The sequence below is a fragment of the Ischnura elegans genome, chromosome 10, assembly GCF_921293095.1.
Source record: "Ischnura elegans chromosome 10, ioIscEleg1.1, whole genome shotgun sequence".
Lineage (NCBI taxonomy): Eukaryota > Metazoa > Arthropoda > Insecta > Odonata > Coenagrionidae > Ischnura > Ischnura elegans.
Genome location: NC_060255.1, coordinates 57,929,159 through 57,950,085, shown reverse-complemented (window position 1 = coordinate 57,950,085; position 20,927 = coordinate 57,929,159). Strand labels below are relative to the sequence as shown.

The window sequence follows — 20,927 nt, the reverse complement described above, 5'->3', positions numbered from 1 at the left end:
GGTCTGGGTTGTTGGAGTTGGTTGCATAGGCACACAAGGAGTGTTTGACAGGTGCCCCCCCCCCCTCCCCATTGCAGCAGTTTGCTGGAGGCATGTCAGGAGGGGGCTCGCTCCCGACCATCTCGTACCCGATATTCCGTCAGGAGCAGCGCCCCCCTCCTGTCTCGAGCGAGCCACAGAAGGTGGCCGGAAAGAGGAGGTTCTTCTCGGAGGAGAGCAGCAACAGTCATGCAGAGCAAGAGGGCTGCTTCCAGGTCAGTCTGCTCCCCTCTTGCGTGCAAGGTCTCACAGTGGGTCACCAAGATTCCATATCTGAACTTTATCACCAAAATGAGCATCCCAGAAGATTCTCACATGTCAGTGAAACCTAAATTACTTGCTCTACTCCACCATTCAATTATTAATCCTGTCACATGATGTGGGGATTGGGTTGGTGTGGTGGTTAGAAAGCTGGCTTCTCACCCCATGGACCCAGGTATTAATCACCGTGGTAGCGGAGGTTTTGCAAAGACTGCCTGATCTCTACTTGAGTGCTTTGTGGAGGGCACTTTGTACACAGCACTCTGTCCATCGAATGGGACATTAAGCCTTGGTGCCGGGAAATGCCGATGCTGGGTTTCTCTCAACCAATCTTACTAGGGATGGACGGATCCAGGATTTTTTTGGACCCCGATCTGGATCGGATACTTGATTTCAGAGGTTGGATCTTCGAATATTTTCGAATCCAAATGCATTTTTAATTGCCTGCTATACAACGAAGTAATTATTCCAGTTTCTTCTTGGTACATTCTATCAAAGGATTGATATTTAGATTTTCATAACCATTTGAGCATTTTTACTAATTAAAAAATATTTTTATAAGATTTCAAGTTATTTTTAAAAAACTCTAATATCTTCACACACTCAGAATCTTAACTGTTATGCTTACGTTTGGAAATGAAAGTAGGTTTCAATCTTTGATAAACGATTGACTGAATTTTAATTTTCCTCACATAAGTTTCTCCCGAATATTGCCATTGTCTCATCGCATACTTGTTTCCCCCGCAAATGCTTCAGCTGTGGTGAAGTAGATTATTCACTTCCCTGCGATAGTTTCACGCCACTGTGCACGCACATTCTTCTCTTAATGTCAATAAAAATTAGGGATGGTCGAATCGGATACCGCGGATCCAAAAATCCGCGGATACTGCCCTTCATTGGATACATCGGATCCAAAGTCGCTTACGTTATGGTTACGTAGCAGATAAACAATGCTGCCATACTTCAGTGTTTTTGTTTTCTGGTGTACATATATGTTTATAAAAGAGAAATTGATGTGGGGTATTCCTTAATAAGATATTCTCTGTGTTTTGAATTTTAATATGATTTGTATTTACGTAGAATGCACTAGATAGTACTAAATCTAGAACTAGAAACACTAATCAAGGTGATGATGGGAATGTTATCTCATACCAGATTATTCCTTTTCATTATTGCTTAAAAATAAGATTGTAATTGATGGCCAGGTAGATTTCAGCTTCATGCATCATAATTTTCTTCACTAACTGTTGTAGTAAAGAGTTGGAGAGGAGACGAGAATACTTGTCTTTTCTCACCAATTCATGATGCTAGTACTTGAAACGCATGGGGAAAAAATGCTAGTCTCGCCTATTGTCTTTATACCCTTGCATAGTGCATGTAATTAGTAGTGGTGGATATGTGAATTGTAGTGTAATTTATATGCAGAGAAGATGCAAGCTGTTTATCATCTCCATGTTCACATGTGTTTTGAAAGCAGGCATTAACGTTTTATTTTATTTGAGAGACTAATTATGCTAGTTTTAGCCAAGGAAACTTGCAAGCCAGGAATCTCTGGTTAAGTACAACCTCAGAATAAATTGATCTCCTCTTTGATAGATATGTTATTAATACAATTGTATTGGAATTTTCTGGTCACACAGTCATGTGAAATGTTGTGATTTCCTCATAGTATCAATTCAATTAAGCTGCAAGGGTAATGAGTCCAATGTCTTGATAGCATGTGCAGCCAAGTCCCCTTAGTGCATTCTCCCACACCTGGCAATCTTGAAGTTCCTGCGTTTGTTGCATCCTGCAATTCTTTGCTCCCTGATTACTCACTAACACTTTTGTCCTCTTCCATTATGGAAATTAAAAGTTACTCCTACCACTGGCTCACTTATCAGATTTATTTGTCACCAGCTGGGTTTCAACTCACTGTGGCATGATCATTATCTCTGTTCATTTGTGATAACCTGGCTGATGCTCTTCAGTGCACTGTGCACTGATGGTCCAACTTTATGGTAAAACTAAGCTTTTGGTGGGAGTCAGCTTCGTCGTAGCAGGAATTCATAATGAAAAAGAAGGCCAAAACATACTCATTTTGAGCAAACTTGACTCCCACCCCCTCCTCGGATATTTTCCTTTTGTTTATGTGATTGTTCACTGAAGCTTGAAAGCATAATTCATTTAAAGAATTCGGTAGGTGGAAGAGAAAGATAACTCACTTTAAAAAATAATCATTCTCATTCTGCTATTATCTTGTAAGCGTGAAGTAAGAAAGCCGAAGTTGCAGTGGTGATGTCGTAAAAGATCTGACTGATTCATTCATTCAGGGAGAGCCTTTCATCGAGGGAAGGAATCACTCACAAATGAGGAAACAACAACAAACCACATGTGGTCTATGAGTGAGGTCAATAAGTATGGCAAAGTGCTCAGCAAAAGTTCATCAACTTATCTGAGGAAGGGTTGAGGCTGTTAATGTTTCATCACAAATTGCTCGAGAAGTGGGCTGCAGATAAAAAAAAACTGAGAAATATGTCTCTCTCTGTAATTCAAACTATCACAATCGACAGTAAATTAAATTGGTGTATGGGCACATTGCTATTGCCCAGGGGGGGTTTGCTTGTCGCTACTCGGAATTATTGCGATTGGTTTTTATTCCTAATGGTCGATTCTTATTGGTTGCAACAAAATTGGAATTTGTTGTGCTAGAAAATGTTCACCTATCAGGACTTAAATTGTCATCAAAATGAAAATTTTCATTCATAAATTCTGTTTGTGTGACTAACCAATCGGAATCATCCGTTCAGAATGAAAATCAAAGAGAATAATAGTTGCATCAAGCGTACCCATCCAAATTAATGTGAATTAACTTTACCAGAAGATGTGTGATAAAATTAGCATAGTGGAAAATCTATTTAAGATATCTTTGCTCAGGGTAATTTTCATTTCAGACATGGGAAGTTCCACTCAGTAAAGGTTTGAGGTTATTTGTCAGGGTGTCAGTCATGCACCCTTGAAAGTCTGAATTATTTTCTAATTTTTTAAATATCTGTGCATTATTTTCCATCGCTGAAACCTCATATAAGCCAATCAGAATGCATGACCATATAGAGTGATTGCTGCACAGCATTTGATAATCATGAGAACAACATAGGTAAACATGAACGACTAGCAAGGCATCGAGGGGTACAGTTATCCTGAGGAATGCAACACTGCATAACAATTGTGCGTTAACTCACGATTGTGATGAATTGATCTAGCTGGGCATGCAACGCAGCCGGAGCCGAAAAAAATTGCTCTCCGCGGCAAGGAAGAACGGGCGAAATGCTGAACAGTTCCTAACTTCACACCAGATTCAATGATACCTTGTTCAGATTTCGCTGCACCGCATAGTAAACAGCCAACGGCCAAATCGAAAGATGCCAAATTTGAAATTTTTGAATGCTTATATGCCTATGAAAGTTCATAAATTGAATGTTCGTAGGAAGAGGACTAGCTGTACATCAAATTTATGAGCTGTAATGAGTCGGTTGCTATGATTCCCCAGGAATGAAGCTTATTATATGACATTGCGTGTACAGTGAAGAAAGAACCATAATTGACGCTCTTGGTCACAGTACACGAGGAGAACTTAAACATGGATCGATTATTAAAACTTATTGTAGTGAATATCCACCTAAATGCCATTGCTTATGCGTGGAACTTCGTAATACTTTTGTAACCGCTGGGACTGGGACTGAGGTTCGTAATTTCGTAATAACGTTTCTTTTCCTACAGCTTGGATAGGCCTTTTCGTCGGTACCAACGATTTGCTTTGTAATAACGAGAATTTCTTTATAATGTTGTTCATATTAACGAGAGTCTACTGTAATTAAAGCTTAACATTTAATATTTTGACTGACTTGGATACCCTGCATTAACATACTTTCTATCTTTGTCAATGTCCTAAATGTTTGCTAGGTAGTGAGTGCACATGCACTGTAATGTATTTTGATGTGTATATTTTGTTTTTCAGCTGATGCCAGCGATGGGTGCCATGGGGCAGCCACCTCCTCCACCCCCTCCGCCCCACTCCCCAAACAGCCATCACCAGCCGCCACCCCCCAGGCAAGGAAATGGGTATGATATATGAACCATTCCCTCCTCTATTCGTACCTAGGCTTTGCACTTCCAATGAACAGTCCAAGCGTCTGCCAATTTAGATTCAACTTCTTTTTTTTCAGCACATACTTTTGAATGACATGCATAAACAATTTAATGAGACTACTAGTTATGATAAACTTTATCATTTTTGAGTCTCTATAACTGTACTCTGCCTCAATGTAGTGGTTATTCTGAAAATGTAGTGTATAATCCCTAAATTTTATGATCTCTTGCAATTGTACATTGTCAATACAGTGTGATGAACGTAGTCATCTCATTAATTTGTTTTATAGGAGTGTATAATTGCAATTCATTCAACAGTACAAGAAATTGTCTCAGGTGATACTTCGTGGAAGTTATTAAGCTTCACAATGAAACACAATAGTAAACTCTTCACTAACTTTAATACATATTGACTAACTTAGGTTTTGGCATCTCTAGGGCAATGGCACTGTGCTGCCAAAACCCTCTTAAATCAATATTAAATTAAGTGTGAAGTTTGCTATTATGTTTCATTCAAGAGTAAATGATTTAGCAGTTACACCTCATTAATCTCAGCATCTTAAGTTTCATTCATTTTACAAATCTTAATTGTGTCCATAATCAGAAATTGGCTCTGACTGCACGCAATCGGTGCCTATTTCCTTTTGGAGATTGCCTGTAATAGACTGTCATTACCTCACTACAGTCTACAGCACTTAAAATTTAGTGGAATGGCCATCTACCGATGCATAATTGTGGTTCCCTACTGTGATGAAGGCCTAACAATGGAGGGGATCAGGTTGGTGTGATGGCTAGAGGGCTGTCTTCCTACCGCTTGGGCCTGGGTTCAAATACCGGTGGTGGCAGAAATTTTTGAGAGACCACCCAATCCCTTATGAAATGCTTTGTGGAGGGCACTTCAATAACAACACTCGGTCCATCTGTCAGATAGGATTTTAAGCTGTGAACCCCTTGATGCCTTCTGTTCAGAGAAAGCTAATGCTGACACCGGGTTTCCCTTCACCCCTCCTTCCTTTACCATTCCATCATGGTGCAAATGACCTTATAAGTCAGTTTTCTCCTCTGAATACTTCACCCAAAAAATGGAGCACCATTAACACGTTGCGTACGGATGGCGAGAATTCTCGTAATTTTTTCCCCGAACGTTCCGGACGGATGACGAAGATTCTCGTCATTTAGGCACGACAACCTAAACAATTTTAAAGCGTACAATACGTATTCGTTAGTACGTTTGCAGTTGTTGTTCGTTGTTCATAATGAATTGATGCATCATAACTTTTGATTGGATAAAGTTATATTCTAAACGTTAGCTTTTTAACCACGTTTAAACCAAAGGCATTACGCCCTTATAGGCACATATTTCCCAGAATCGGCGTTCCTAGGAATTTTAATACCCCGGTACGCAACGTGTTAATATTTGGCGGTCACCATTCTAGTCATGAGCAGTCTGATTTTGCTAATGGTAAGGCCTAATCAGTTGTCAGTACATGGTGCTCTGCTTTACTTACAGTCCAGCCACTGAGAGTTGTCCGATGATAGTAAGAAGGGTCTAGTTTGGGGTAGGGGGCAAGGTTGCCATGTAAGAAAGGGAAACGCCCACCTCTTATGTAAGCAAAAGGGTTCCGTGAAGGAAGGAGCCAGAAGGGACGACGAGCATTAAGGGCCCAAAGGGAGAATTCTTTATTTTGGTGATTCGAAGAAAGGGCTTGTTTTGGTGGCTCAGGCTTGTGTCAGTGCTTCATATGCATGTGACAATGTTGGATGACTAGGTGAGGGTGTGAGGTGGATTTGGGGGACAGCGATTGGCTGTAAACCGTGCTGATGCGGGGTTCTCCGCCCCTCTTTTTGAACTGTCATCGGACAACTCTAGCCCTTTGGACTGAAACACTACTACCAGAAGCATTCTAATACAGGGTTCATACAGGTTAGGGGAATAAAAATCAATGATGTAAATCAGGGGTCTCCAAACTACGGCCTGCGGGCCGGATCCGCCCCGAGGAAGGTTTTCATCCGGCCCGCACACTTGTTTCAAGTAGCGCGCGATTCTCGCTCGTGTAACTCTGTGAGACGCCGCTAGGAGCATTGCAGTGCTGTACTACACATCAAAGTCACCTTCAGCTGTTCGTAAATAAGAAATACGCCACTGGATACTTCTGTAGACGTTGGAATCGAATACTTCAGTCATTGGCAAATTTGCTATCCCGGCACGCGGGGCGATTCAGAACTTGGAATATGGCCCTCTTGGCCTAGTAAATTGGAGACCCCTGATGTAAATCATGGAAATTAGATTATGGTTAAGAAAAAACTCTTTAAATCACTACAAACAAATGAAAATCATGGTTGCTTTGCTGCATTCGAGTAGCGAGATGAGTGTTTTGTTGTTGTCTTAGGCGGGTGGCACCATGCAACACTGACTGGGCAATACTTGACTATATGTATTTTTTTTACTCGACTTTTTTCACAGCATAAAAACTGTATGTTTGACTGCTTTACTCTAGAAAAGTCGGGGAAGTTTTTAGAATTTGAGCTAGAAGTCAGAGGACTAGGAAAGTTGGCCCTTTAACATCTTTGTGATATAATCAGTGTGCTGTAAATTTGATCTGGGCATTTTTAATTCATATCGATTTTAGGATGTGATTATCACACATTTAATTAAGAGTTATTGATATAAAATTCTCACTACAATTTTTTGGAAGAGTAGGTATGCATTTTCCTAACAATGTCCTCATAGCCTTAGACCATGTGGTAGATGGGCATGAAATAATGCATAGTAAGCAACAATAGGTGAAATTCGCCATTTCCTCTATCAGCAAGAAGCTCCAATTGCTTTTGTTGGCCTAGAATTCCTGGAAGAATCGTCAGTTGGTGTGAGATTTTCATAGGTAGTATGTATTAAAAAAATAAACCTTTGCCAGCTATTTCTACTAATATCTGTTTCTGGTTGGTACTTACATTATGCCACTAATTTATGTAGTTTTGCCTGGTATTTATGAATTAATTTTCCCTGGAATCAATGTTCATTATTATTCTTTTCGTTATGTATTGAGGGTTAGAGATTCTAAAAATGGTTATGCTACATCATAAGTGCTATCTAAAGCAAAGGATTTTTGTGTACTTAGTTGATACCTATTAAACACCCTTTTCGTCACTTACATGACTTAAATACCATGCTTAAATCAAAATATCTTTATTCAAAAATGGATAGGCAAGAATTATATTGGCAACCTCTTTATTTCTAGCCCTGGAATGTCACACTTTTAATTCTCGGCTGTTTAATTGTAGTTTAATATCTAGTGAATATCGTGCACTACTAATATTGACCTTCTTTGTTTCAGGATTTGTGATGTAATATTTGTAAACCAGTTCCTTAAAAATTTATCACTGTATTAATAACACATAAAAATTTCACAAATGAAATAGGCTGCTTTGATGATTTGCTGATGCTGCAGATGCAGTGCTGCCTTGTGCTAGACTCAGTCTTAATACGCAGAAATATTTATCCAAGGTGGCTGATGTATTCTAGGCTAGCACGTAAATCCCGAGCATTACTAATCCAGCGGCTTTTAGTGCCTTTAGGGATGGGTTGGTTCCACTTTTATGTTGGTTCTGATTCCTGTTCAGTTTCTGGTATCAGTTCCCATTCCTGGGTCTTGGATCCAGTTCTCAAACAAGTGCTTCGTTTTTCACTGCTTAATTTTCAATAGGTGTTTGTAGGACGCATATAACCCTCTTGTTTAGTCTTTTTTGCTGACAAATAACGCTCCTTTAATAAATGCTGAACAGAACTTTAATTTTTGTTTCTTAACGGCTTGTGCCAGATTTTTTTTCTCTTATTTAAATTTCACTTTTTACGAATGTTCCATTATTTTTTACATTGCATAGAAAGGAGTGATTGGCTTTGCGAATTACTAGGTTTGGGTCAGTGTAATTGAATAAATATTAACGGACTATGATTTTATTACTAGCTTTTACAAGATATCACTGTAGTTATTGTTTGAAGATTGAACATTTTGTTTCTCTATTCTTGCTGTGAGGGAAGAGTCGAATATTTAGTGGTAGAATGAATTTAGAGAATTATTGATAGGTTTACTCAGACATTTTGTTCTTTTACTCTTTTTCCAACTTATGAATTTGGGAACTTATCATGTATTCATTTTTGCTACTGTTTAAGTCAACTGTTTATTGTTATTTGACTTTTTGTTTTCTGTTTACTTATTGCATAAGCTCTCCCTGTAGTTTCATAGATTTTTTGTTCTATTTTATTTTGTTGGGCTTCATAAGCATATTTTCAGGGAGATGTATATGCAAAATTTTCCGCAAAAAATGAGGAATTTAATTGAATGTGACCTCATCAGAAGTCAGACTCAACCCAAGAGTAAAAAAAATACCTGTCCCAGAACTAATTATTTTAACTCAACTACCCCTAATTCGGATGCATATATCCAAACAATCACAAAGTGTTCTACTTATTTGGGGGATCCTAGGAATCTGAATGTAGCTTAAGATCCTGAGTGAATTTGAACATTGCCCAGTGATGCAGAAAACACATTTCTTGAAACCAATATTTACAGGGTTGTTGTTTTTTTTTTAGATGTTAGAAAGCCATCCACTTTGAGAATTCCACATTTTCCGTTTAAATTTTCTTTCGGTTTCACCTGGCGAACAAGTTTCAGTATCTGCAAACACTTAGTTCAATTTTGGTCCTGCGTGCATTTTCTGGGAGAAGAATTCTTGTAGATAAGAGAAGTAGATGAGACAGGTTGATCGGTCATCCTTTTCTATTGACTAAATTTGATATCGCATTTTTCCACTTGCCTTATTTGCGCACAATGAATTTCATTGTTTGCCACAGAATTCTCTTCCTGCCTAGTAAACAATGAAAAATGTTGTAGTCAACAACAAAACGAAACGTTCCAAATGAAATGAGTAGAAAAATGTGCAATGTCTTATTCAATCAATATTAAGAATTTCCACCATGTTTTACCTCAAATAATGTATGTTATCCTTGTGTACCTTTCACTATATATCGGTGTTAAATAGTTTCCTAGGGTGGCTTTTATATTTTTGCCTCTGCAAGTAGTAGCGAAGGCGATTGTATTCAACAATGGTGGTATTTTGGTTCTTCCAGCACATCATCACGCTGGATCACTGCTGGCCGAAGGTTCACCTCCTACTAGGAGTGAAGTACACTGCTTTCTTCTTTGTTTAATAGACGTGAACCGACCACATTACCTTGCCTGTGTCCCAGCTTACATCTCTGAATCTTTCTTATACATGTTCTTTCAGTGGACATGATAAACATTTTGTTCTTGACTCCTCAACTGCTAGCCATTGGTGAACCTCCTCCTTGCTTCTGATTCAGTCATATCATTCTTATATGAGCTTGTGGTTAAATAAAATAACACATTATCATGGGACTTCAATGATGCTGACCTCTCTGAGACCGATGATGTTAATTTTTCACTGGTACCTTGAGTGTGTTTGTCTGAGGTGCATTCCCTTGAAATGGTGGAAGAGGGAAGAATTTGGGAACATTTCATTCATAAGGGCAAGGAATCCTTAATATTGTTTTTACAGGAGATGCACGTACATATTTGCAAAATTTCGCTTGCTTGACTAAAGTTGTGTAGAATAAAAAGGCAAATTTTATTATAGCGTACACGATTTAATGGATGGCCAAATAGATTGTAGAAACTATTCTAATTTCAAATATAATTTCTAATATGTGAGGCCTGTTTGTAAATTTTTAATCTCGTTTCAAACAATGCCACTAGCTCCATTTATCTCCCGAATTTGAGACTGCTGCTGGATCAGCAATAAAATTCAATTATTTTTTTGAGATTTAATCATTGGAGCAGCAATCAAACTACAGAGCATCTGCCTAAGATGTTACGTCTGTTTTTGTTGTTTTATTCTCACAATTGCATATATTAAATTAATTAAAGTTCATCTTATGAAAAATTTTAGAATCATTACCTCACTTTCATGCCCATCATGCGTTAATTTTTATGGAACTTTCCTGGGTTAAACTTTATCCAGCTGTGAGTTCTAGATCATGAATAAAATTGTTTGAATGCCATAAGATCCTCTTGTGTTGTCTCCCTTGTGGTGCTATTTGAAAAGTTCGTCTCTGCTGTTGCTTTGTCCAAGAGACTTCCTACTTTTGACCACATAGAGTGGCCTACTGTCAAAGTCAATCCTTAACCCTCTGTCGGACGCAATGGATCTGACAGGCACAGCTGGAGTGCTTTTTCATTTCTTCGCATTATTAGGCGGCATAGACCCTTGACGCTCATAGCAGCTGTTTGTTTTGAAATGCTCTATGCAGCCTTCTCGCTTAATTTGACTTTTGCCATCCCCACGGGAAGTTGTTTAAGTTTGGATCAGAGAAGCGCATTGCACCCGCACTCGTCACAATTTTAAAAGTATGCATTTTTGGTGGGAAGAATATTTTTTAAGGCATTTTCACTCGATGCCTCTACGATGTTTACTACTCGATGCTTGAATACATTCAGTGAAACATAATTTCCTAAAGAGCATGTTAAATCAGAGCTAGCTGGATCGGTTTGGAGCCATATGAAGGGGTGAAAAGGGGTTTATATACTACATGTAAGACATCGTTTAAGTGTTAGACTACACTGATAATAGTGCATTAACATTTCAAGTTGCAGCTCTGAGCCATGCTTGGACTTAATAATGTCTTTTCGTTTATGTGCCTGAACTCGGGAGTTCAAATATTGCACCTTATGGAAGGTTTATCAATAGTGGGGATCACCAGTGGCATATTGGAGTCTTCCTTCCTTCTTTTTCTTCTAAGCATCTTATTCTCTTTCTTCTGCTGTCAATGTCCTTTGCTCTTCTCACAGTGCATCAAACTTCTGCTAATTAGCGTGGTGTTTCTGTATTTTTTTTGTGGAGTGCAGACATGCCTTCAGGTTTACACTCAGGCGAGGGCATTGTCTGATAATGCTAGTATGACTTAATGAAATATCTGTTGTTGTTGGCCCTATTGATATGAATGGTGAACATTTTTGACTCTCATTTGAGTTTTTTTTTCATCCCTCTATTTGCATGTGAAGTATCCATGAAGTTGTTAATGGATTTGCTTTGATTTGCTCATGATTTCAACTTTTAGGCCAACCAAGGTTCTATTACTGTTTTGTTTTTATTGCTTATTCAGAAACCATCACTCTGTTTTTAGTTTAGGTCATGAAGTTGATGAAACTTGCTGCCAATTTAATGTTTGCCAGGAAATTGATTTCCTTTCTCTAGAAAACTTTATTATCATGCAAAAAATAATTATATTTCATGAAAATGTTATGTTGATATGAAATTTGATTTGTGCTCTTCAGGTGTTGAATGACGGTGAAAATGGTTATGTGACCAATTGTGATTATTAAGTGTTTCTTACAAGCTTCTCTCATACAGCCAGGAAATCAAAATAGTGGGTAAATAGGTAATTACAAAGGTGTATCTCATCACTTCCAGACAATCGCTTTGAGATGAGAGCTAAGGAGAATTTTGCTCTTTACGTTCTCGTTGCACACATTTTAAAATCAGCATTGTTATTTTTGCCAAGACAGGATTTTTATCGCACCAGAGATCAATGCAACCTACTTTAATTTTTGTCAGTTATTTTTAATAATTGAAAACGGTCTGTTTGATCTAGGGGAATGACTTTTGACAGCCTCCTTAGGCCTTCCCTCGTGTCTTGGAGTGAGTTTTGCCTCAAGTTTAGCTTCTCCCTCCGAGTTGTGCTTCAAAACATGTTGTCCCGTCATGTGATGAACTCCAAGTCAGCCTTTCATTTTGCAATGATTAGCCATACTTTCTCTGAATGTTATGCTGTGTGTATGCATCAAAGGAATTTTGTTCTGTTTCAGTTATATTTCTTGCCTCCATTTTGTAAATAATCATCCTAGACAGAAATGATAGGATGCACGCCTTCACAAATTGATGCATATGATCCCACTGTCATGTTTTGTCCATGTGGGTCCTAAGCCAATCTCGATTTAGATGCAAGATTATGTCATGTCAAATTGCTTTTTGTTTTTCAGTGCAGCTATTGTGTAATTCTAAAAGCAAATGGAATTTGAGTTGCTGGAGAGAGTAATAGGTCTACTGAAGTTGATTAAATGTGAGCAATTATGATTGTTTATTTTTGTTTGACTACTTTATATACTTTCTCACTCTATCATTTATTTGAATATGTATTAGGCCATGTGGATTGGTAATTAGCCTGTTGCCCAGACTTAGCCATTATTTAATGAACTTTTGATGGTGAATAATGTTTGAAATTTTCCTGCAGATGGGCGATGTTAAGGAACTCCTGTTGACGTCAATAGACAGAATAGAGAGCAGAAATTCTCAGTGTGTATACTAGTGATGGGTTCATTGCAAATTTCTTTCCCGATTACGACCCTAATTCTGTCATTTAGATGTCACCGATAATAAAAAATGTCTCATTGTCCATCCATATAACAGATGCAAATGAAGAATTACTCTGTGAAGAATTCACAATCAGTAGTAATGCATATAATGGCATTATAGGAATATGAGGCAGCTCTCCTGAAAGTTTGGGATATTTTCTGTGATAATACTGCATTGAGTGTTAGAGGCTGTTAGTTTTTTTTCCACTGCCCGAGAAAAATCAGAAATTAACATTGGAAAGGGGAAAAACTGCGAAATCCTGTAATTTTTTTTTCAATTAATAATTTATTGACATAATTTCTCCATTAATTCTCTTTATTTGTTTTAAAAATTTTGCTACTATGTGAAACTGCTCTATTTGAACCATATATATATAATTGCAGAAGGAATAACGCAGTTTGAAATTACCGTATTTTCTCATACACCAAGCGTCCCTATTTTTTTCCTTTTTAGAGGTGTTTATAATGGGATGTGAATCTTACACAAAAATGCTGTGGTCACCCGAATATTTCCATTTTTAATGGTATCCATGGAAAGGACACAAAACGGCGATGCAATCAACAAGCTGCCGCTGAGCTTAGTTTGTTTCTTTTATCATTCCCTGTCAGTTGCGGTGCCCTGTGGTGGGCCTACCTGTCACAGTTGCAGTCACTGTCGTTTATCTTGTATGCATGGTGCACAAGTTAGTTGGTGAGGTTATCCACCGATTATAGGTACAAGCCTGTTGTTTCTTGAGAAACTTGATTGTATGAATCTTCAAAATGATTAGTGTTGATAGACTGGGTACGTTCATTCAGTTCGCTCGAAAGAAATTGATGCGATAGCAAGCGAAGGGGAAGAAATCTGTAACTGTGCTGCTGGACGTAAATATGATATGCTGGAATGCTGTTTATGAGATCTGAGGAGGAAAAAATATTAATTTTTTTCCAGTATCACTGAGAAATGAACATTTGGAGTAAAGGCAGCAAAATATACTTTGTGAATTGTAAAAGATCCTTTTACTGCTTGGAAGAAAGTGGCTCTTATCAAGGATTTTGGCTCATGCAGTCAGTTTTCTGCTGTTCCACTTGTTGAAATTCCTTTTTAAATTTTAAGGCAACAGAGTGGTGTTGTTGAAGTTCATCATCCTGCAAGTGCCAATGCGCATTTAGGGCATAATATAGTGTGAATTGGAGAAGAACAAGAAATTCGTGTCCAAAACAATAATAAATTGACCGTGCATTTCAACTGCATGAACACTAGTGTTGGTGACAGGATTGGAAGTATGGTGTGAAATAATTATTTTCTTTTAAATAATAATTTTTTTCTAATAATTAACATATTATCGTATGCTTATTTTTTGAAAATGTTGTTATTCTAAATTCATTCTCTGAAAAATAAGTGTGAGTCTTAGACAAGGACGCATGGTATATGAGAATATACAGTATTTATTATATTGAATGATTTGAAACAACATGAATTGGTGTATACTATGGGTACATTTATGAATGATAGGGTCACATTTGAGTGCCAATAAATATCAGATACGAACCCTCACATCCTTCCCTCATCTCACATTTCTATCCCTCCCCACCCATAGTTTAATTTCTCTTCTTACAGTCCCCATGTTCGGGAAAACAAAATTTGTGCATTTTGCCCACTTAGTAGGTTTTCTTAGAAGAACCAAGGAAGAAAACTGATTTCATTTCATAAATTTTTGCGACACCATTATTATAATCGAGAAAGGATTTGATGTTTTCCCCTTGACTTCCAATGTTTCAATGAATTACTTCTCCATTCTTAATCTACCAGCCCTGTGGACAATGAAGACAGGGTTCCCACTCAACCGTGAAAACCTTAAAACCGTGAATAAGCCGTGAATTTCATCTACCATGAAAAATCCTGGAAATAGCCGTGAATTTTGTCATAAAACCTTAGAAATCTCTCAAACTTGATTGTAGAACAAAGATAGACGGATTAAAAGAAAAAAAGGATATTTCGATCATGTTTCAAGGTCAAGTCACGTGCAGATACTGTCCATGCATTTATCTGCACAGGTGTATTCGAAAGCGCAACTATTAATTGGTCCATGTGTGCCATGACAGCACATTGACCTTAAGCCTGCGATTGGAAGACCCTGACAAAAAATCAGGCACTTCTTCACTTCCCTGCCACCCTGCTCTCTCCATTTTCCCACCCACACCCTTTTATCCGGACATGAATTTTGCTAACGATAGGTGACGTCATAAGACAATGTCATTGCTGCGTTTGCATTCAAGGCATCTGTTGCATTTGTTACATTTATAGTTAACGTGCGGCCGATGATTGTTACGTGATCAATATTTCTGCCTAAAATGCCCTATCTACAAACCGTGAATTTTATGACATTTAGACCGTGAAAACCTGGAAAAAACCGTGAATTTTATAATGTAGTTAGAGTGGGAACCCTGAGAAGAAGTATTTTATTGAATCGTCAGCAGTCATGGAGAGCCTAACCCATTCAAAAGCCTGAGAAGACTTCATGCAATCGAGGAATCAAAAAATTGAGCCTGCTCATCACTAGTATCTACACAACTGCTGCAGTATAGTGGATATCTCTCTAGGGCCCAACACTGCTTTTCAGTGTATTGTGCTGTTCAATGGGATTGGTTGCCCATCTTGTCTAACCATCACGCCATCTGTTTGTGCACACAGTCTGCAGGAGATGATGCAGCAGCCACCAGGGCTTGCCCCTCCCCCTATCGGGAGTGGCGTACACCACCCTCAGCTCCAGCACCACCACCAGCAACAACAGCAGCATCTGCCACAACACCAGCAACAAGACAGAGACAAGCAGCTCATGCCACCGCCCCCCCCACCTCTGCCGTCGTCAGGTTTGTAACTCCCTTCTGCTGCCGACAGCAAGGACTGCAAGCCGCTGCAAAACTGCCTTGTCCCTTGCCACCGACTGCCTGAACCACATGTTCCAATTTCCTCTCCCGTTGGTGGCCTCGCGCTGATTCTTATCCAGGAATAGGAAGGAATTATTGCGTTCCTATTTACTATCCAATCTGATCTTCTATGCATTCAATGAATGTAAAGAAAACTAGAGTATCTAAATAGTTGTATCGAGAAAATTTGAAGTTACTGGAAATTTTACTCAAGTATTTGAATTTAACGTCACAACTGGTTTCAATACATTTTGTATTACCTTCTGGTGGAATGGAATGAAAATCGTGGGATCGGAGTGGATGAATACAAAATGTATTTAAACCAGTCGTGAAGTAAAATTGAAGCATTTGTGGAAAATTGCCAGTAACTTAATTTACTGTTGTGGTAAATTTCCAACAGATTAAGCCTGAAACAATTCTCAATAGTAGTTCAGGGGTTGGGGCTAGAACATGTTTGTGGAGTCGTGGGATCGGCACTTGTGTCCGCTTGCAGTCAACTTTCCCCCCCCCCCCTCTTCCCTTCGTTCTCTCTCTAGACTGTTGTGTGCGACCACTGAGTATTGTTGAGTTCAACAAAACCACCCCCCCCCTTATTATGTTCATTTTATGATTTAGTCGGATGAGGCACAACCACAAAGTAAGTGTACTCAGTTCTTTTTTTAAGTTGAAAGGAAAATATATTTTTTGAGGAAATATGTTTTCTGTACTGTGATATCTCCCTTTATCTTTGATGGTCATGCCACAAACAATTAAGTTTGGGTTGCCTGGTGTCCTTGCTTCATTAGAGTTTGGCATCAGTGATGTTCATGGTTCAAATGCTCGACCAGTTATGGTTAAGCCAGAGTTATTAAAAGTTAGTGTGTTCTCCATATTAACGGAATAAATTCTTCTCAGGTCTTCATTAGACTGTGTGTGGAATTTGTAGTACATATAGTCTGACGTAGAGTAAAACCTGAGAATATGGGAGTTTTTGGCTTGCAAAGAACATCAAATGCCAAACTCTAGATCCTCCACACCCATCAGTTTAGGCCCCATGGTGTCTCCCCTTAGCTCTTTGAATTTGGCTTGGTGATTAACTGGTTGTTTGTACTACTCGGAAGGTCATTAGCTTTCTCACGTAGAAGGTTAGTGCTCTTGGCATCACATTGGGTGTGTTGGGTTTAGAAGCTTTGCACAAGCCGTATCGATGCGATTTTCTCATTTCATTCTTTGCCACTGTACCTTCCTCATGCTGTCCTACATACATGCGCATACATCGGCATTCTCTCTCATCCAGCTCACCTACCACTTGGTGGCTCTTTGCTCAGTCAGGTTCGTTATGGGTTGGAAAATTGAAGGAAATTTTAGGGAATCTGGTCCATGGATTTTGGGAAAATTTATGTCATGAGATGTAAATGAAATTGATCGCTGAATACATATGAATGGTGAATTGGCCTTTAAAATTGCATCGATTCCTTATAGAACCATTTTACCTCTCGGATAGGCCCATTTATGTTAATTTTACTTGGTTTCCATGGATCCGGTAGAGGGAGGGAATGCCCCCTTGTGGTATCATGAGAACTTAGACAAACTATTGTTGTTGGCCATGCTCTTTCAAGTTCACTTGTCCGGGGGATGAGCATGGAGAGAATTTGTTTGAAATGTCGTAAACAGTTCAGGGCTAGCTTGCCTTAAAATTAACATATCTATCTACATACATACTTGTTTGAACATTCATTTATTGCTCTTTAATTTTGGCCTCTTGATCACCACTCATATCTGAAGTTCTTTTTGATTTAATCTGGGGTATAGGACCTGTGATGTTACAATTGGTTTTGCTGTGGCATCTCTCGTTCATAAATCTCACCGAAATTCATAGAATGGGTTCTTGAACTGAATGATTTGTGCAGACTTCTGAACCAGGCACGCACCAAGACCTTTTTTTACTACTCTTTTTCCTTTCTCTGGTATGCTCATGTCTGATCCTGGTTTGTTAGATGTCCACAATTTCCCTTTCTCACCACCTCCTTGCTAGTGTACAGTGAAACCTCTACATGTGCAGTGTCATCCTCGCAAATCAGGTCTCATCGATACATTGTAAATAAATCATAGCTGGAATATCAGATGTTTCTGGCATATTTGATTTTTCTGTTTCCCTGGGTCTCTGCCAAATGATTCTCTCTTGGGGGTGGTATTTTTGTTGGTATTGTACATTCTGTCTCAGTCATGTACATAATCTTGACTGTTACTGGGTGGAAGTTTAAGATGTGAGATTTGTATGTGTAGGCTTGCTCCACCCTTTTTATTTGCCCTACTGGATTGAGCACCAAAGGAGTTCCTTGAGAATTGTGCTCATATGTTTTAACTAGACAGGTGAAGTAAAAGTTGTGGAGTATTATGGAACATTTATTTAGTCTAGGGTTCCTCTGGTCCTCCTGAATAGGTTTGGAGTTACTATGAGGAAAAAAGTTTCCCATGACTTTTATTGCCGATATTGTTGACCTGTGAGAAAATCAGTTTTCTATCTAATTGCATATCATTTTTAGGCTGAATTCATAGAGATAAAAATTCTAATGTGTATGCCACATCACTTATTTTATATTAACCAGAGCCAATGGGGGATCGGGTTGGTGTGGTGGCTAGAGTGTTGGCTTCCCACCTTGTGGGCTCGGGTTTAAATCCTGGCAGTGGCAGAGAATTTTCAGTGTGTGCCTGATCCCTACTTGAATGTTATCTACATAATACCCCACAAGCCGCCTAAAAGGCATGTGGCAGGGGGTGTTAGGACACCAGCCATTTACACATAAAAAAATGAAGTGCTCTAATGAAGTAGGGACTAGCGTTTATTAAAGTCCTTTATGGTTTGGGGGAAAAACGAATTCCCATATCTATCCATTTGGCAAAACATCTCTCTTAATTTATCACTTCTATCGGACCTGGAAATACAGTGTGGCTCTAATATTATGTTCTCTGTGTCGCTCTTCAAGATATCCATTCTCAATTGTTCAAGCAATCTAAGCCTAGCGCGCAGCCTCAGAGTCTCCAGCGGCTCCCAGCCTAATTAGGACATTTCAAGTGCAACGCTCCGTCCGTCAGATAGGATGTTAAGCCATGGTCCTCTTGGTGCCTTTCGTTAAGAGCAGGCTAATGTCAATGCCAGATTTCTCTCCACCCTTCCTTCCCTAATGACCTCAGCTGTCAGTCGCCTTCAAATACCAGAGCCAATGGGAGTCATCACTTAAATAGTTTGAGCAAAGTGCAGTTTGAAATCATTCTCTAGCATAACTTACATCACTTTCTTTAAATAGAGGTATGTTATAGTACCTTTCACCTGTGAGAACAGTTTGTGTGTAGATTTCATTATACTATTCAAAAATTTTAAATATTCCTGAAAAGTATGCAATAAAAATGAAACTCTTAATTATGAACCGAAACCAAGATCTGGGACCGACAAAAAAATAGAACCACCCCACCGCAGTAGGTGCACTTTAATTCTTTGACCTGAGTGAAACACGGTGGCTTTTTGCCATTGACTTTGCGTAATTTGTAGAGGTGAAGCTGTACACGATATCCATGGAATGTGTGCTTGTTGCGCGTGCTTGAGTGGGAGAAGGAGCGAGCTGTGAATGTGTTCCACTTCCCCCAATTCCCTGCATCATCTATTCATTGGTATTTTTATTTCAGACAACTCCTAGAGAAATTCATTCCCACTCTCAGAACAGTCTCCTCTAATGTTTGTCTTCACAATCTCTATTTCTGCTTTGATAGGTGTGTTATGAGTAGTTGCATTCATAGCTTCTCATTCCATCCTTTTCTAAGAGCCTCATTTCTTGCTGTACCTTCCGCTATTTTTGCAATGGTGCCACTCTAGGGAGACTGGAGTAGTAATGTAACTATCAGCGGCTCCTTTCCAAGTGTTCATTTTGCTGTGCCGTGGCTGTGTTATATTTGAGACGGCCCTTGTCCCATTGGTGGTGGTAGTGGTATCATGTTGGTTTTCTCAGAATATTCACGTTTTACTCCTGGTTTACCGACTTCAACTTTCCTGGAGTGGAACCATTAACTTATTAGTCTGTAGTATTTGTTGTACTTTTTAATTCTCCCATTGATATATGTGTTGATTTTCATGATGAGTTGGTTTGATAGAATTTTGAATGTGGCCCAGTTGCTATGAATTTTTCCTTCATGGCCATTTGTTGTCGATTTGAGAAACTCCTGGCATATTTTTTTAAAATATGGTTCCTTGTGGGTGTTTGCAGGTTTTTGATTCTTCGCCATTCAATTTTTTACTTGATTTTTCACTTATTTCTTGTTTCTATTATTTAGGACATGGATAGTGGTGGGATTAACTTATACATGCCGTGTATAATGTCCTTTCATTTACTTTCATAGCTGGTAATTAGTGCTGTTGCATAAGAAATGGGCCCACAGTGGTTTTAATGCATTCAATGTTTCAAGATCCTTGAAAGTATACTAAAATTGTTTGATGATTATGACTCATAGCTCCATTTTTTCCATGAAAATAGTTGCAGTACTAAGTGGTTAAGTTGTTATTTTAATGTATATAACTTTGTGAAACAATGCTTAATATCATGCTTCTCTGATTATTCCTTTTTCCAGAGGGTGGGAGGAATTAAATTAATCTTGACGTGGCATTGTGATCTATCGCCCCACCCAATCCATTGCCCCAATGCAATATTCTCTCTCTGAATACAATTGCGCAACGAATGCCAAGTCATCATAAGGGGAGTGCTTTGCCCTTTTGGACAAGTGCCCTCTTTTCTCTCTGTCTGGCTTGCAGGTTGTGATCTGTGCTTGCCACTGGGCAAGCGTTCCAAGTAGTTATAATCATTTATAGAGATGAAGCTGAATTGACAGTACTGATCGTTTCCCCAAACCACGTGTGTTCCACTGTCGGTGATTGTATTTTTGCTTGTGTACATTCACGACCTACATTACCCCCAAAATGTATCAGTTTGCTCCATGTCTCACACCACATTTTGAGATTGATTTTCGCCTTTTTGTTTTCCCCACAATATATTAACTGTACTTGTAACTTTGTTTTAAGTTGCATTTGGATCATCATCCCATTAGTTTCCTGTGCTGTTCTTGGACAATCAGGGACAAATACCGAATTGACAGATCCCCTTCACATGTTCAGCTTTTGTGTGTGCTTATGTC

The 20,927-nt window shown here is 38.8% G+C and overlaps 1 protein-coding gene across 8 annotated transcripts in view; it reads left to right on the top strand.

The window, feature by feature from the left end:
• Window positions 1–20,927, top strand: part of LOC124166354 (KH homology domain-containing protein 4-like) — a 72,223-nt gene that overhangs the window by 37,289 nt on the left and 14,007 nt on the right. For 7 of the 8 annotated variants that reach the window (XM_046543824.1, XM_046543826.1, XM_046543825.1 and 4 more), the window contains 3 exons: window positions 78–254; window positions 4,298–4,401; window positions 15,532–15,710. In XM_046543824.1, coding sequence (XP_046399780.1) covers window positions 78–254; window positions 4,298–4,401; window positions 15,532–15,710 — 460 coding nt within the window. The remainder of the gene's footprint in view (window positions 1–77; window positions 255–4,297; window positions 4,402–15,531; window positions 15,711–20,927) is intronic. The other variant, XM_046543828.1, reaches the window with a different exon arrangement.